The sequence below is a fragment of the Melanotaenia boesemani genome, chromosome 9 (assembly GCF_017639745.1).
Source record: "Melanotaenia boesemani isolate fMelBoe1 chromosome 9, fMelBoe1.pri, whole genome shotgun sequence".
NCBI lineage: Eukaryota > Metazoa > Chordata > Actinopteri > Atheriniformes > Melanotaeniidae > Melanotaenia > Melanotaenia boesemani.
Genome location: NC_055690.1, coordinates 14,943,876 through 14,962,684, shown reverse-complemented (window position 1 = coordinate 14,962,684; position 18,809 = coordinate 14,943,876). Strand labels below are relative to the sequence as shown.

Below are 18,809 nucleotides of genomic sequence, written 5' to 3'. Positions count from 1 at the left end.
TTCTTTGTTAATATAAGGATTTTTTTTTCTTGCGCAATCACAATAGTAAAAGAAGTAGTATGAAGCCAGAATTGGGCCCCCTAGCATGGTCAAAGCCAGCACCACACCCTTTGGCAAGTATCAACACTTGTAAACTCAACTCAGTCTCTCACTTCTCATTTGGAAGATTTCCAGTTGTTTCTGCAAAAAGCTTCAAGTTCTGTTAAGATTCCTGAACTCTTGTGTATTGTTCTTCTGAGTGGCATGACAAAATCTAAACTTGAAAATCAGAACGTTCATTGCTGGATTTTTATTTGGTTTAGAATGATCATGTTGTGAAAGCCATAACTATCTTTTTATATTAAGTGTTATATTTAATTCTCTTTTCCTTGTTTTAAAATGTGCTGTTTCCTTCAAGAACTTAATGGTATTTGATAAAATAATCTTTCTGTCAGGGAGGAGTTCTCCATCTTACTGGCTGTAGTACAAGCCTGAATTTTTGATTTGCATTCACTATTCCTGTTAGCAATCATTTCTTAATTACTCTGCCTTGGGGGCATCAGTTATCTTGATACCAGAGTCTTATGCAGGCAGTTAGGAAGGAGTCGTCAAGAGTCTTTATAAAGCTCTATCACTTGTCCTTTCTTAACAATGACTTAAAACATTACTCCTAAAAGCTAGCTAAGGTTTGAGATTAGTATAAGTTACCAAACAGCTGACATCTTTAGGGATGCCAAAGATTGTGCTAAAGTGCTAAATTTACCTTTTCTTACTGTAAAATTGTACAGAATATAACTGATACCCAAATCTTAAAAATTAAATGAATAGTAAAATAAAAATAAAAGCCCCTTCTTTGACTTCATGCCTTTTAAAGATCAGTGGCATATAAATGCTTGGCCATTCTAATTACCAAACATTTACATGTCACTGTGTTAGCTGGAAAATGATGTTCCTCTGCTTGTTATCTTTGCCACTCAGCAGCTATAACTCCACAGCAAATTAGCCGTGTCCAGACTCTGTCCTGCGGTGCTTTTAGGCTGTTTCTCAGCCCCCCTCCCTGTCGTCACTTCATCTGCAGCATTGTGTCTTTCCTCACTGACACAGAGCAAGGAAACAAGCCGGCGTGCCTTTGGGCAGCAGGAGGAACTGGATGAGTTGTTCTGTTTTTATGACAGGTTTTAAAAAGGGAAACACTTCATTATTGGAACACTTTTTTAATGGCAAGCGGCTGACTTGTGGGCAGCTGGTCAGCTTTAAAAATGTGATTAATGCAGAGTGACTTCACATGCATGTGCAGAGTTGGAATCTAGATATTACTTGGAATCAATTTTCCAACATAAACTTATAATGTATAATTTTATGCTCCCACTGAAATAGCAATTTTGCTGAGGTTTTGGGGGGAAAAAAGCTCTTCCCTTCATTCTGTTTTGTCTTTAAGCTTTATTCCAGCAGATGGCAATCTAAATCCATTACTGCACACTCATGTTGGCTGAGTTTACTGCAGTTATTTGCAAAATCTCCCCACATTTATCTTATCAGTGACATATGCTAGTCACATATTACCCTAAATAGATAATATTTCTATTTCTTTATTTGGTGTGCTGTGGAAAGGATGGCATGGAAGCCCTAGATTGTTGGAGAACATAACATATAATGTGACAATGCTGCATATCATGTTGCAGATATCTATATTCGCATGTAGTGTTTTGTCTTTAAGCTAGTTTGAGCACAATTTGTACAACACTGGTGTGCATGACTTTAAATTATATATATATATATATATATATATATATATATATATGTACAGTATGTAACTTACCTGCAAGTATGTTGTCACATACTGTATGTCTTTCTCTGTCTTTCATTAATGTGACAATGCTCTGTAACAGGTATACTGTCTTAATTAACTTCACATATACCTTCTAAAGGTCAGTATGTACTGCAAAGGGGTCATTTCAGAGGGAGCTCATTATGGGGAAGACTTACGCGGAGCAGCAAACACAAGTGTGTAGCGTCAGCACTTAGGTGACCTCTCCCTGATCTAGATGGCTAAGCTTTGGCAGGGGATGGGACTATGAATGGGGGGAGGAGGCAGTGGAAGGTTTTGAGGTGTGCAAGGACTGGCTCACCAATGTGACTAGTGAGGAATGTTGTGTTTAACAAAGGCTGTTTTCACAGACTGTAAAACCAAATATCCCAGACAGCCTGTGTGGATGTGCAACCACTGGTCACAAGGGAGGTGATGCCAATGCAGCTTCACCATGGAGGAGCGTTTCTGCAGCACAAAACCTCAAATGAGGTAACCACAATTACAAAGGTCATGCACCATAAATACTTTCAAACTATTAAGTGCCACAGAGTGGATTTGAGCATTTATACTTCACCATGTATTTGTGCTAGTGGTGTGAAATAAACCTCACTGAAACAGTTTCACCCATATCTGTGATGCTTTTAGCACATTAAATGTTTGGTGGCAGCAAATAAGTTGTGAGAGACACAAACCTTCCTATTGCACCAACTTTACTGTTCTAATGTTAAGTGCCACAGGAGGAGTGATTGATTGGTGAAAAGGACAGCACTTTCACCTGGGGATTTATAGCACTTTGAGGGTATAAATAACCCGACAGAGGGTATACAAGCAAGGGGGTATAGTGTGGTGACACATCATGGGTCATGCTTTAATCACAGTGAAGTTGAGCTGCAGCGCTGGAAGAGGGAGGCTCCCTGCACTTCTCCTGATGTGGACCTGGAGTGAGGACATCGCTGCAGGCTGAAACCGGTGGCACAACTTGAGGGGGACCACAATGACACAAGCATTCTTGCTTATCTTCAGTGAATAAAAATGATGTCCGCCTAAAACTGCTGAGGGAGCAAGTTTATGAGCTCAAGCTTCAGTGCATGATAATAACACCGTGCAGCATGCAGTGTGAGATTCCTAAATGAGTAAATGCTGTAATTATCTCAAAGAAAAGAACAATGCAAGAGTGTTTCATTGCCACATTGTTTTAGGATGAAGTAGTCGCAGTGTGTCTGCATTGAAGCTGTTGAAAGCGCACGTTTTCAGCACTTTACTGGCATGTAATTGCTTTGTCCTTCAGTAGATTTTCTCCTGGGGTTTACATTAACTTTCACACTGACTTCCTTGTTTTTCCCACAGTTAGAGAATGTAACACTAGTTACACATTGCCTAAGTAAAATTGCCACTGAATCACATGTTTTACACATGAGTGTTTAAAAGGACAAAAAATCATCACCATGTTTATCTTTATTACAAAATCCTAAATTTTTATACAGTCTCATACATATACATTGTTTTTTTTTTCCAGAATTCATTAGACTATAAGACTAAAATTAACTTTAAGTGACTGAATCTCTTCTTCTTGTATTGAAGGAGCCCTTACCAAAGTGTAATGTGAAAACAACATTCATAGCTTCCAATTCCAAACCTGCAAATGAAAAGGCGATCTATAAATAGGTTGAGCTCAGATGGTGGAATAACTGCAGTGTAATCAGTAGGTTTCTGGTCCCTTCCTCACAACACCCGTAAGACCTGCCAAAACCAGATAAAGATTTGGTTGCCTCCTCAAACAACAGAATGCACCTTTTTTTTTCTTCTTCTTCTGTTTTTTTTTTTTTTTTTCAGTCAATGCTGCAAAGGCCATAATCATGCTTAAAAGTAAATGGTTGTTTGAACAATGACTGGTTTATAGCAGTTTTCTAAGTGTAATGCATAGTTTCACAAGAATGTCTTTGGAACTGGGGTTTCCCCACTGACGGAAGCACTATTTAATTTTTCTGTCATTGTTTTAGGGAAACGGTGAGGGAAGTACAAGAAACTCCACTATTTATCATCCCTTTGGAACTATTATTTTTAGCAAGGGTTTCTATTTTTTATATTGTTTTTCTTATTTTAAGTAAATTGTGTAAGAATTACTTTGAAATAGCTTGATTAAGCACATATTCAAAGACTGTGATCAGTAAATAGGAAGAGCCAGTGTTTGTTTGTGTGTGTGTGATCAGGTCAGCAGACAATGATTTAACAAGACGGTATTCTTGAACAAATAGTCACTTAATCAGATTATAACTGTTATACACTGTAAAATGACCTGTTTAGGAATTATTTCAAGTACTGGGCAAAGGTTGAAGCAGTTTGGATTGCTGTGGTGCCATCAGAAAGACATCGGATCTGTCCTACTGTATAATTTTGTGGCATCACAAATGATTATTCTGTGTGACAGTAAGAAGCCCAGTATCAGATGGTATGACCTCCATGGAGCCCTGATCTCAGCTGCTTGTAGTCAGTCTGGCTTTTCATTAAAGGCAAAAGACTGTGGGACTTCCTAAATCCACACATGATTTATGGCAAGCTCTTTAACATGGTTACGGTAGTTTATCTGCTTGGTACATGCATTGCACAAAATAGTGGCACTAAACTTTTTTCATTTATGTTTTATACTTGATTTTAAAGTTAATTACTTAAAAGAAAATCGTGACATTTATTATATTTCTATTGTGTAAAACAATGTGGATGACAGATGATACATCTTCCCTAATCTTGGATCTGTAAAGGATGGAGTTGTTTAGAGCTACATAACATACTACTAGAGTATTTTATTGATAATTATATTTTCTATTAATCAGTATCTGCTCCAATCTTATACATCAAATAATGCAGAGAAAAGAAAGAAAGAAAGAAAGAAAGAAAGAAAGAAAGAAAGAAAGAAAGAAAGAAAGAAAGAAAGAAAACAGTGATGGTTTGGACTGTGTGGCGTGCATACAGTACGTAAGTTACGTGTGTTGCAGTTTGTTGTCCTGCAGAAGTGGTCCAGCCCACGCGGCTCGGTCGCTATGGAGAGAAGCTTCCAGGGAGCGCGAGCCAGCCAGAAAAAGCAGGGACGAGCGAGGAGGACGGATCCGAGAGTGCCGTAGAGCACAAACACGAGTCATGGAGAAAAGATCAACAAACCGGAGGACTTTACCTAATGGCGGAATGCGACTTTTGACTTCTCTTCTCATCCTTTACGGACTTACCGGTGAGTTAGCGCTCTCTTTCTCATTTAGCTCTGAGAAGTTGCAGTGGCGCTGCTCTCGGAGGTCCGTTATTAGTCATCGATGCAGATGGGCACACCAGAACTAGATAGCCCCTCATGTTCTGAAGTAACCCATTAAAACTCCGTTTTATTTAAGCCTAATGTAAGGAAGCTGGTACTTATTTGTGGATACGTATATCAGCTGTAAGGTTTCAGAGGAAGGAGATTCGTCGCTGGCCTTAGTTGACTGTTAGCTAAAACTGGGGTTCCTTTTCCATTTGAATGCAACTAAACAAAAGTTAGTGTTGACTCACTCCGCATGGAGTGACTGCTCGCCGCATTCAAGCTTACTCAAGTAGAATTTTTTTTTACCCAATTTAAGTCTAGGAGACAACTTTAGCCGTTACAATGATTTACTTGTGATTATACGCACACTTTTCAGCAAATCGTACTTTGAGCTGATCACATCATGCTCTAGCTAACATCATTCAGGGAATGTGAGGGAAATACCGGCTGGGCTTCCCATACAAATAGCTACATGCCCGTTGAAAAGTTGCACTGATTCTCGGTGCACGAAAATAGAAACCAAATGGAGTAATCTGGGTGACAGTTATGGTGAGCAAAGAGGAGCCCCTTTCTGAAAAGTCTGCCAAGTAGTTGGTTGCATACGGGAGTGTTAAGGTTATGTGATACAGGGGAGACGAGGCAAGGGAGGCTCCCTCGCTTTGGGCGTGAGGGGTGATAGGGGGAAATTAAGACATATTTCAAGGCAGGCACTGCAGTCACAGAGTCTGAAAGTATTGACCTGCAGTTGGGCTGGATGCCAGACAGAGCACCTTCCAGTCCCGTTCTGCCCCGGGTAAAGCAGCTATAGAGCTTTGCTGTATCCAAGCCTTGAGCTGGGATTACAGTACATGACAGGCCCACAAGAGAGGACAAACAGACGGCTGCTAGGATTCAGGAAGGCACTGTTAGTTTTTTCAGTCAATTCAAGGGGCAGTTAAAGTTTTTTCAGGTATGCACATCTGTCAGTATGTTCCTAAGAAAAGAAGAAAAAAGTAAGCTGTGATATCACACCATTACTTTAAATGGTGAAACAATGTCCTTTCCACTTTCCCAGAGTGCAATACCACATCCTCTAACAAATCAAAGATATGCAGTTTGAAATTATTGGAGAGTGAGAAAATATTTTAATCTGGGAAACCATACCCAAAGAAAGTTTCTGGCAATGGTTTAATCCTCTCATATCACGACTAGTCTACTTTGTCTACTGCTGCATCAGCTTAATTTTTCCTGCTTACACTCACGCACACTTGTAGCACATGTTTTTGCAGAGTCCTCTTCATACCATACTTTTTCCGTCTGTACCCACACAACACTAGTTCATAAATCAATGCAGGGAACTGATAAACAACACGCTGTTGCAATCTAAAATTACTGGCTTCCAAACGTGCTGTTGGGACCATATGTATGCAGATTTGCAGTCCAATGTATATGTACCATATGTATGCAGATTTGCAGTCCAATTAGTCACCTAGGCAGCCAAATTAATTTATTATCAAAACAGAAAGCAAACTAGCCAGTGACAGGAGAGGTTTGGTAGCCTTTTTGAAAAGGATGTGTATACAGATTTCTGACTCTATGGTTGGAGCTCATGTGGCTTAGAGATGAAGGGCATCTTTTGATAAACATTTTTGATATCAGGTTTCCTAACTGTGTCATGTTCAGATTCACTTGTAGCGTCAACGGGGTTGTGAGGAGGGGATTTGTTCAAGGCGTGGCTACGGACTGTGAGGTCTGTAATTGAAGACCGTAGTTTGGTGGTTTCTTCTCTAGGGGCCGCATGATTCACAATCTAAATAAATAATGTAGTAATGGAGCCACCTAAATTACAGACCCAAAACAGAAATAGATTTGAAAAAGCAGTGCACTGACTGAACAGATTTGATCTCTGTAGAGGTTAATAGCTTTGTCACCACATGGCATAGGGTGGATGAGGTTGAGACCTTTTGTGGTGGTGCTGGTGGTATTGAGGGGGGGTTGGATTGTTAGTTAACTTAATATAGATTCTTAGTCAAATGCCAACCCTTCTGGCTTTATTGGGCTATTATAATGTAAATGCTGATAATCCTTTTGTCACAATCAATTCTACACCATTTTCTTGAATTTGCTTGAAATGATTTTTGAACTTCACACATGACCAAACTGAACATTTTTCACTTTCTAAATAATATCTGTGGGAAGCCAAACATTTATTAATGGCTGATGTTAATCATCAACACAGACTGTACAGAAATATGCACAAAAACCTTTTAAAATTTGATCGTTTAGATGTACATCTGTTAAACACAGCTGTCTCATCTATTTGATCCTACTAATTTGATCTTAAATCTCAGCTCTTATGGACCTGACTGAATACTCCTAATCACATTAAATCCAGGGAGTGTTTTCTTTTTGAAGGAAAGCCATCAGCAGATGAGTGTGGGGCTTTGTTGTGTCGTGTGGGGTTCAGGCACCAGGCTGTGGTCACTGGCTTCTGTTGGCTCCACCCTTTGCTTCCTTTTTCACGACAGATGTGACTGACTGTCTGAGGCTGTGAATATATGGCAACTCCCCAGTGGTCCATTAGGAAATTCAGCTGTAAACCCCCACTTTAGCTCATCACTGGACTTGTCTGGAACCTAACTAAAGATAATGAGTAATAAACCTGTTGCTGGGAGTTCTGAAGATGGTGATAATTCCTATTTATTCAAATGTAAACATAAAGTATCTTTCAATCAGGATTTTTTCAAAACATTTTCTGACTGATCTTCAAGATAAAATTGTTAAAGTACTGTTCAAACCGTTTTTGAATTGTGGCTTTTAATCTGTCTCAGGATATCTTGATATTAATTTTAATACTATTTTACCAAAACAAGGAGTTTGTTGCTCATAAGGGACATGCAGCGTCTGCATGCTCAGCAAAATGCAGGGATGCTTGATTACAAAAAGAAACAAAACAGACAGGAGAATTGAATCAATTTATTCATACGAGCCACAGCTGAGACTCCCCCCAGAGCAAAGTAATTTCTCTTAGCTTGAGATGAAATGAAATAGCTGCCTGGTTGCATGTTCAGGAGCCCTCACAGCACTTTCTGCCAGGGTAAACCTGTGCCTGTCACCACAGAGTAAGGATTGGACAGTGGAGACCAAATTCTTTCTCCATGTCCCAGTCTCACCTCTGATGGTAACTCAGTGGTCGTAGCCACCTCTTTCTTTTGTTTAACAAAAACGCTGAGAAAGGCCTACAGTTTTACCACGAGGCTCCACCTTTCATATTGTGCACACTGTTTTGTGTTTTTTTTTTTTCTTTTTACTGTTTACAGAATAATAGAGTATGGAATGGCTTTCCAAATAATCCTTCAAATTAACTTGTGAAAAAAAGAAAATAATGCAATGTCAGTGCAGCCTTAATTTATCTCATTAACAATACCACACTTAACAATGGAAAATTACACAACCAAGCTTTTTTTATGTTTCAAATCTTAAAAATTAATGATTTAAAAACAAAAAGGAGGTATCATTGACCCCCTGTGCAGCCTTGCAGTTATCTTAAGGATTTTATTGTACTGTCAGATAAAAAAAATCAGAATGAGTAAATTGCATTATCTTTTAGTAAAGAAGCACCATCAAACGTTATTTTGTTGTAGTCCTGCCTGCACTATGCGTTATCTTACAACTTTCTCACCCAAATGCTTTTCAGCTTTAATCCTGTTTGAGGCACAAGCTGTGTTCCACAAACTACAACTTTTAGAAACCAGATTAGCTTTTTAATGAGACTTAATGTTTGTTTTCTGATTGATATCTTCTGCTAAAATTAATGTACAAATATAGAAAGGTGCCAGCCTTAACCTTTAACCTCACCATCTGGTTCCATGAGCTAATCACAGCATCTTAATGGCATTCGGTGCTTTGTGTCTACATCTCATGAAGATCAACACTGGGAGTTAGTTGTCATTAAAACCACAGCAAGCGAGCAGTTAGCTGTTTAAAATAGGGAGGAAAAAGGAAAATACTTAGAATTGCTATTTTTCAGTGTGCTTTATGCCAGTGTGTCTTGTCTACTGAATAAATCTCTAATAGACAGGAACTCACTGTTTCAGTCATTGAGTCATAGGAAACTGCACTATATAAATGGCTTCCAGATATTTCCATGGTTAATTACCTGCTGTGAATGAACAGAGGGGAAACTTTCTAAACTTGTTTTGCCTGCTGTTTTCAGGAATCAGGGTTTTTCCCTAAAAGAATAGATCAGACTTTGTTATTAAGGTAAGGGTCACTTGGACACCCTGGCTTTACAGTCTATAGTGAAGAGGTATATATGCAGGATATGCAGGATGTGCACAGTCAGCAACCGAATCCCCCAGGAGAGGAGCACAAAGGTTATGGGAAACAGGTGTGGTTGAGTTTCACCACTCAGTCTTATTTGTCTCAGTCTTTTCAGCTGTGGGATGGGCACACAGTCAGTTGTGTGCACTGACCCACCCCCTACCACCCAAGTGGGAGATTATTAACACCCACCAGTCAAATACTGGGCTGTTATCTGTAGGATTGTCTCATCTGGACGTACACAAAGAACACTGACACGCATTATACCGAAGCAAAGAGAAACAAACTTCTGTTTGCATCCCACGTGCTCTCTGTGTCCAGCCTGGAAGTTACATCAGTGCCACATGGACCTACATCCTTCTTCACATCCCACTAGCACAGTGTTTTTTTTTTTTTTTTGTTTGTTTGTTTTTTAGATTATCTGCTTCTTCAGTTGATCTAATCCTCATTATATGTGTGTGTGTTTATTGTTTTCTATTAAAAAAAATAAATATCAGTAATCTCAAACAGACAATTGGCAACAGAAATGCAGAAAGCATTGGATGTGCATCTCAGGATCCTAACCATAAGTGAGCAGGAAATGTTCACTGCATGCATTATTTAGATAATTGATTTGCTGATGACTGACTGTGCAAAACTATTTATTGCTTTACTGATGGCAGGGCTTTAACATTGCTGGATGTCAGTTGGAAATATTCATAATGACTTAGAAACATTGGATTTAAAGTTGACTTTTGACTCTTTTGTAACTTTAAGAATTGAAATCCAGGGAAAGAAAATTCTGACCCCTAATTCAGAATTGTCTTACTTGGCTTGTTGTCGTACAGCTGTAGTCTAGGATGCAGATGCATTGAGACTAAACGATTATATTGTTTTTTTATTGCATGTGTTTTAGTTTCTCATCCTCTTTTTCATTTATAGTCAAATTATAAACCTGCTGTCATTTCCTTTTCTTGGTCAAGGCTGTTTTAAAGATAACCTCATAGACCTCAGGGTTTGGTACAGATTAGTGTTGATAATTAGTTAATCTGGTCTACCACAGAGAGTTTTATAATTGCTCACTTCTAACAAACTTGACAGTTCAGCATGTTTACTGTTTTTGCCTTTGCTTGAGTTACAACTAAACAACTTTCCTGTTCCACTCTGGGTTCTAACAGAGCACTTCATTGTAAGATATTGCTCAGATTTCATTACATTTTAAAGATGAGGGTGTTGCAGTTTAAAGGCATACTTACACTAGAGCTTAGACCTGTTACACCCACAATACGTAGGCTTGCACTATCTTTATACATTTAAAATATTTGTCTATTACAGCTAAGTAAGCTTCATGTTTCAGGGACAGTAACTGATCCCAGACACGTAACCTGAGTTGCAGACCTTTTTTTTGTCAATTTTATTTATTTATTTTTATTTTTATTTTTTTGTGCAAACTGATCCTATGTGAATAAAAGTGGGAGGAAGTTTTATAGTCACTCAGTTGAAAAGAAGTGTTGTACCCTTTGACTGAAGTATGACAGTTGTATAAGATGTCAGCATCACCTTAAGCAGAGCAGCTGGAAAAATCTTTTGAATTGGTACATTATTATCAAGATGCATCTGTGCCTTTTCTGTACAATTGTTATGGATGTGTTCCTGTAGGTTGGGACTTTTTGAACAAAAGTCTTGAGTGACCTGGGCACCAAAGTCACTTTGCTCTCTCTGTTCATGCTGGGTGGTACATAGAAATTCAGATTATCTTTTTAATCTGACAGAAAAAAAGGTGAAAGTATGTGCCTGGATTACTGGGTGTACTGGGAAAATTGACTTCCTGGCCATCATAATCTTAGGGATACCACAGTGACCAAAGTGCTTACTGTTTGACCACTGGATACACACAGTACATAGGCTGGGCTTTACTTCCTCCCACTGTTGTGAAGTTGACTGTTGTGACTACTGACATCCAGGGCAGCAATGCTGTTTACTTTAAGTATAAAGCGATCTCTGTTGTTGTCATTGTTTATAAGACCAGAGAAAATATATAAAGAAATATATGAAAAAAAATCATCCTTTTCTAGATATCTACACATAACCAGTGTGCATGAAATCCATTTCAGACTTCTACTACTTGAGCTGTGGAAGTGGAGATTTTTAAGGAGTACTTAAAGTAGCCACTTCTCATGGTGGTCACAGATCATTTAGCTGAATGCTTCATTCATAAATGCATGTACAGATTGATAGTGTTAGAATTTTTATATATCAGTCAAGCTAAAAGCCCCACTGATTCTGGTCACTGGTCAGTCTATCGCTGCATCTCTAGGAAAAAAAAAAAAAGTTAAGTCATTAACCTAATTATAATTATGGCTAATGCGCACTAAATAATGCTGTATTTCTATTTATTCTGTCATGAGTTGTTTGTTGTTGTATGGTTTATTTTTCTAATGTACAAGGAAAAAAAACACATGCCTTTTTAAAAAGCTTGTTATGGGCGTAGGATTAGACAGCTCTTAAAAACTAAGTGGACCAAAGTTGGAGGACTAAAACTATTACTTCTTTGTATGAGATGTCTGTTCCTAAATATGTATTAAATAGGCATTAAAGGAAATATGAGCATGACAAGCATGTATTAGGCTGAATGGGGCAATTATGTACTGATCCCTGCCCATGTACATCTCTTATCTTTGTAAAAGTAAAACATCATTTCTGACATCATGTTTATCACATTAATGAAACATACATAGGGTTTGGATTGTTGGCAGGAAGGGGTGTTGCAAGAAATCTAAAGTTGGACAATCATGAGAATCATTGCAAAGGAAAACACATTCCCTATGGGATCTCTGTAACATGTGGGAAACTTATGTTTGTATTATATTAGATCTGGTCTAATGAAAGTACAGTAGCCCATTTAGACCCAGGCAAGGACAGTGGCCTCTGTGTTCAGTCCAAAACCTATTCTCTTTTTTGTGAAGCCCCCACTGCCTAACAAGGACCAGATCTATTGCTGTTCCACTAAAGGATGATTATGCTAGGTTATATTTATTTATTTATTTGGTGGTAATGATGGGGTGATGATGGGGTCTCTTGGCAACTTTCAGGTGACAAAAACTAAAAATATGGTTAAAAAAAAAAACCAATCTTTAAAACTAATCATAAACCATTGAGATGGGAGCTTATGTGTGTGATGGCTATAAAGCAAACTGAATCAAATACCTAGATTAAATATAAGACCAACATAACAATCAACAATCAGACTGCACTAGTCTGTGTTCAACCTGGATGTAGATTTTTACAAATACTGTAAATAAATGACTCAGATTAGTTAAATAGATAATAAACCTTCCAAGCAACACCACATGGTGTAGCTTGTAGCCATATCAGCTGTGTTATGACTGGATACCTGGCCAGAAGTGATAGAATTGCTGCAAACAAATTAATTTACAATAAGTGACCAAACAACACTGGTCAGCCAGTAGAGTTTTAGTGTTAACTCATCAACTGTTAAGCTCTCAAAATGTTCTGGTGCAGCTTCACTCCCAGCATGTAAGAGAGATGCCTCAGCACACCCATGGTAATGAAGGAGAAAATTAAATGTTATGTACGCTAGCAAGCTAGAGCAATTTATTCTAATCCAGTTTGCTTTCATAACCTGTGAGCTGTCTTTGCTGACTCATGTAGACAGCACTGGCTCTTTTAATAGGAATAAGAAAGTGGTCCAGATGAGGATAGTGCCAATGAACCACTAAATGTCTGATGATCCAGTTTACAATTGGATCTTCAAATGGATCACTTACTGGGTTGGTCCAGCGTATCCTGTTCTAGGATGCTGGGAAGCATGGAAAGGATGCTGGTTCTGTGACACTTTGTGTGATGCAGTTGTGTCATGGTGTTTGTTCAACATTTATTTTGCATATTCACTAAGATCTAATTAGGGATTTACATTTTTTTTTCCCTGTCTGATACTGTCTCTGATACCTGGTGTAGGTGTCTGCAGATACTGACTACCGATCCCATAGCTGTGTTACTTTATTTAGAGGCCTATTAAATTAAATTTATATTTTTAAATATCTTATATTTATTATATGCTTTGATGTATGATACTGTTGTTACTGTCATTATTAATACATGAAATCAATTATTGCCACAGAACCATTTAAATTATTGAGTAGATAAACTTAAATCTAAGAATTTCCATTAAAAAAATCTTGAAATTGGACTTACAGTGAACGTTTTCCACAACGGACAGGGCCTGATCATTTAAAACAATAAATTCTAATACTTGGTCTGTTATTGCGGTCGCTCTCTGGCTTTCTTTTGCAAATTCCTCATGTTTTTTAAACATTTGCCAGTGTTACTTTCTGTGGTTCTTTGCGCTTTTCCTTTAAGGCAACAAACTCTTCGTGCTCTTTCACTTGATTGCAACACAAATGCTTTTTAAGGTTACTGGTAGAGCTTCACGATATCAGGGAAACAAGTTACTGATTTTGTTTTAGCTAATGCTAAATTTTAGTAACTTTTTTTTTTTAAATAAAAATAATTTTGTCAGCAGCACAAACAGATCATGTACTGTGGTGTCCTTCAGCCTAAAGACAAAAAAACAAACTAGAAAATTGACAGCCTTTGTAAAAGTTTATAGCTGTTTATTTAATAGCATTTGATAAATTATAAAGAAAATTTGTTTTATATTCCAGTGTGGATCATCAAAAGCAGTTTCTGTAAGGTGAAGCAGAGTTTTAGACATTAATAGACCAATGACTAATATAAAAAACAGAATAACTTTGATAATGACAGATAAGATGCCCTCATCAGTAACAGTAGACCACTGTGTAACGTCATCATTCCAGATATCCAAAGCACTATCCTTGTCAGCAGATGTGATGTCATTAATACACGCAATGAAGGTGCAACCGCAACACACAAATGTCAGCTGGATTAGTCTACAGCTCCTAGTGGTTGGCACAAGTATTCAACATATCGTGCAGAGTACCTGTGTTTGTGTGTTTGTAGTGTGTCATTTATTCTAACTAACATAGTTCGAAATAGCTGACGTGCTCTTCTCTTTGCCACAAGTTCTTCTGCAGCCACATTATCCTTGCTCCTCTCATTACCTTCCACCAAACGTTTACTCCATGTGTTCTAGTGCCGCAGTCGTTAGCATCTATTTGGTGCAGGTATCCAGGACAGTAACAGTCCATTTGATTCATCATTGATGTGCACAGAGTATGAATGCTCATCAGTGTTTGAAACATCATCACGTGAGTTCTATAAAATATGCAAAACGGGACTATACATCGCAATTTAGGCAGTTGTTGCTATGAAGGTAACAAAGGTTAGATCTACCATACAAGACAAGACCCCACGTGCAGACTGTGCAAAGAGGCCCCTGAGACAATCCAGCACATAACTGCAGGGTGTACGATGCTGGCAGGGAAAGCTTACAAGGAGCGTCATTACCAAGTGGCTGGTATAGTGTACAGCAACATCTGTGCGGAATATAGACTGGAAGCCCCGAGGTCAAGGTGGGAAACACCTCCGAAGATGGTAAAGAATAACCGAGCTAAGATCCTGTGGGACTTTGCAGATCCAGACCGACAGAATGGTAATGGAAAACCAGCCGGACATTGTGGTGATAGACAAATAGCAGAAGAAAGCCGTTGTGGTTGACATCGCAATACCAAGCGATTGCAACATCAGGAAAAAGGAACATGAGAAACTGGAGAAATACCAAGGCCTGAAAGAAGAACTTAAGAAGGCCTGGAAAATGAAGGCAACAGTGGTGCCCGTGGTCATCGGAGCACTCGGGGCAGTAACTGGAAGAGTGGCTACAGCAGATCCCAGGACAAACCTCAGACATCTCGGTCCAGAAGAGTGCAGTCCTAGGAACAGCAAAGATACTGCACAGAACCCTCAAGCTCCTAGGCCTATGGTATATATATATATATATATATATGTATGTATGTATATATACATATATATATATATATGTATATGTATATATATATGTGTGTATATATATATATATATATATATGTATATATGTATGTACGTAGGTATATATGTGTATATATGTGAGAGAGAGAGAGATTAAACTTAGACTAAATATTACGTAATGCATGGATGTCAGACTTTGAGTTAGGAAACTGTCTTCTGATTATGCATCTAAAAGTACAGTGATGACAGAGATTTCATTTTCTATGGGCTCTAACTGATTAAAACTTCCATTCTAGCATCTCTCTTTAAAAAAATTACATGCCAATAATGAAGTTACTTTTACTCACACAGCATTTGATTACTACCCCATCCCTGAGCTTAAATTATCTCTCTATTCTTTCACGTTTTGTGAACATATGAACAAAATAACATTTGCTGCCCATGTTTTAGTATGTAGTATTGTGTGCACCCACTGAAATACCACAAACCCCCACAACAAACGATAACAAATCCCACATAGCAAAACCGGATGCTGAAGGAATGTTTTTGTTGCTTCGGTACACATTGGCAGACATTGCCCTTCAGAAGTCCTACAGAATAGCTATAGTTGACTCTGATGAGAGGTTGCAACCTCTCATGACACTGTCTATGTCAACACTATTGATTTTTTTCTTTTAAGGACTGATGTTTTAATCAAATGTGACTCAGATGAGAAGGGCATGCAAGTCCACATCTCTGTGGGGGAACAAAGAGAAAAAGGGTTTGAAGAGGACAGTGACATGTTAAAGAGGCCTGACTGCCCCCTTTTTAAAAGCCTGTCAGCCTGTGTTTGTCTCCACCATCAATTAGCCCACTAAAAACCTCACACCCTCACAGGATACAATGCTAGGAAGGAAGGGGGTAGATTAGAGCTGGAGTTGGGACTAATGTTTTCTTCACTCTGCACAAATATTTCTTGCGATAAAGGCATGCTATAAAACATGCAATACACCACTTGTCCTATCCTGTTTCTGACTGATTAAGACAGAGTTGTAGACCTCAGGAAAATAGCGCAAAAGTCTGGGAGGCCTGTGTTGGATATATAGTCATTGTGTGATTTCTTTTTTTTTTCTTTTTCGCCGCAGACTGCTGCTTTAGAAGCAAACAATGCCAAACAAATAGTTCTGTTCGACATACTGACCTTATTCCTTTTGTTGTCTTTAACTACGACTCAAAATCAGACCTTAGTGTTAAGATCCCAGTTAAATAGGAGTGTCTTAATTGTCTCAAAAAGCATAGATTTTGTTATTAATAATCACTGTTCTGACTTTAGCCCATGAGATATTACTATTATTATTAAATGACTGCATCCAAAGATTCTACTGAATGTTATTCCACATTCACAGATTCGTTTTGTGTGAAGTTTGCAGGGTTTTCTGATGCACTTGTTAAATGCATGTCAATGAACATTTTCAAAATGTGACCTTGGTAATCACATTGAGGTTGAATAGTCAGCCACCGTATCCATTGGTCTACAGTTGACTTCAAAGCCAGTAAGAAGTATGAATTACTGCTCTCATTAAAGAGTAATGAGATCCCACCCTTCAACTTGCCTGCCTCCTACGCTCACTTGAAAATCACTGAAAAAGAGAAGCGATTTAGGAATATGTGGTGCACACCAGCTCTGTATGTAGCTCACCAGAGCAGAGAATAACATTCACAGACAAACCCACCTTATGCCTGCTCAGGGTGCTCAAAATTTTATCCATGTTGGTCAGACTACCTTCTTTAGTGTGATCTTATCAAACGAAGTGTACTCAGCTTTGAAGTAGTGGTTTTAATTTTCATGAGTTTTTAATCACTATCAAGTAAGAGTGTAGTTGTATGGGAAGCAGGCAAATCAAGAGGGACAACCACATATTTAAGCTTTTCTCCTTAACTCCAGAGCCAAGTAGAAATACATGTGTGGAGGAAAAGACAGAAGTAAGAGAGGAAACTAAGAGAGAATTAAAGTCTTTTTCACACAGCTGGTTTAAGTTCAGGCTTTTGCACCTTCATTGCACCTTATCAATCTGTTTGTAATGAACAGCAACAGGAGCATTTTCTTTATAGCAAAGCCCAACCAAAATGGATATTTTTGAGGCTGATGCCGATTCTGATATTTGCCAGAAAAAAATTCTGATAACCGGCTGATTAATTTGTATGTACATGTATGAATGTCTTCTATTCTATTTATTTTATATTTGCATTATGATTTCTTCTTTCTATGGAGCATAGCCATTTAGACCATAGGTGTAATCTGACAGCCTTAAAAATGAGTGAAGTTACTGGGAAAACATTATTTATGCATCCCTCTGATGCCCTTTAATGTTAAATCCCATTTTCTCTACGCCATTATTTTTTTTGGTCATGAAGTCATGACTCATAAAACTATATAAAAACCAGAGACGCTTTTTTCAGATGTCAAAACATTTGCATTTCAAACATTTAATGGTCACAAATAGTCTGGCACTTATGTTACTCTATAGCAACACACACAGTGAGTTGTAGTTACAGCCTGAGTCACGTTCTAGTATTTTCTGACAAAGTAAAACTAAGAGTGGCATTACATCATGACAGTTACTGAAAAAAGAGTTATGTGTATCCTTTCAACTTTTCCCGTCCTCTCTGGATTCACATCACTCCTCCTCAAATGCATCTCAACATGCATCTAATGGAGTGATTAACAGTCGTTTTGCGCTCTCAAATATCTTTATTTCTTTAGCTACTTCCTGGCATTTAAGCTGTTAGCTAACGCTATGCTGGGGTGGCATAATCACTGCAATGTAATTGCGAACATAAACAGACAGGAAGTAACTTAAGCTAAGTTAGCACAACTTTAGCAATGCAATGTAAATGAAAGCATGACCAACAAAACGAAGCATGGGTCATTATAATGACATATGGCAAACAGAGTTAAACTGAAACTGGAGACATGTTGAGTCATTCTTAATTTCGCAACGTCGTTATAAGTGTACCTGTCATAGTACTGTAGTGTAGTGCTGCCTGGCTGTAGCTACTGCAGTAGTTACTGACATCGGTAAGGAATGTCAACCTTGATATTTACTGTTTTATTAGAAATTAAGAGTATATCTGCGTTTAATCTGCAAAACTTTGATTATTTGAAAAGGGCTATAATCGGTCGATTTAATTGGCCGGCTGAATAATCGGTCGGGTTCTGCTTTAGTGCCATGGTTTCAGTTTGTCCAAATTCAGCTGAATTGTTTGTAAAAATGTAAACAAATGTTAGAAATATGCTTAGGATTAAGGTTGGCTGAAGAATCCCAAAAGTAGCATATTATTGAACCAGATCACCCAAACGAAGCTCCAGTTTTAGTTCATCAGGATGTTTGAGAAAAGGTTACAGTTCTGTGAGATTGAAAGGAAGGGAGTCACTGTAGCTGGGCCAGAGACACAATTTAACAACCCCTATCCTGGCAAAGATTCAAATGACTCCTCTCACCAGCCATTTTGATTCTAACCCAGCAACACTAAACTAACAGAAGCGAC

The 18,809-nt window shown here is 38.2% G+C and overlaps 1 protein-coding gene across 2 annotated transcripts in view; it reads left to right on the top strand.

The window, feature by feature from the left end:
* The first annotated feature begins 4,801 nt into the window (after positions 1-4,801).
* Positions 4,802-18,809, top strand: part of nectin3a (nectin cell adhesion molecule 3a) — a 32,423-nt gene continuing 18,415 nt past the window's right edge. For both annotated transcript variants that reach the window (XM_041995146.1, XM_041995145.1), the window contains exon 1: positions 4,802-5,012. In XM_041995146.1, coding sequence (XP_041851080.1) covers positions 4,925-5,012 — 88 coding nt within the window. In that variant the 5' untranslated portion in view covers positions 4,802-4,924. The remainder of the gene's footprint in view (positions 5,013-18,809) is intronic.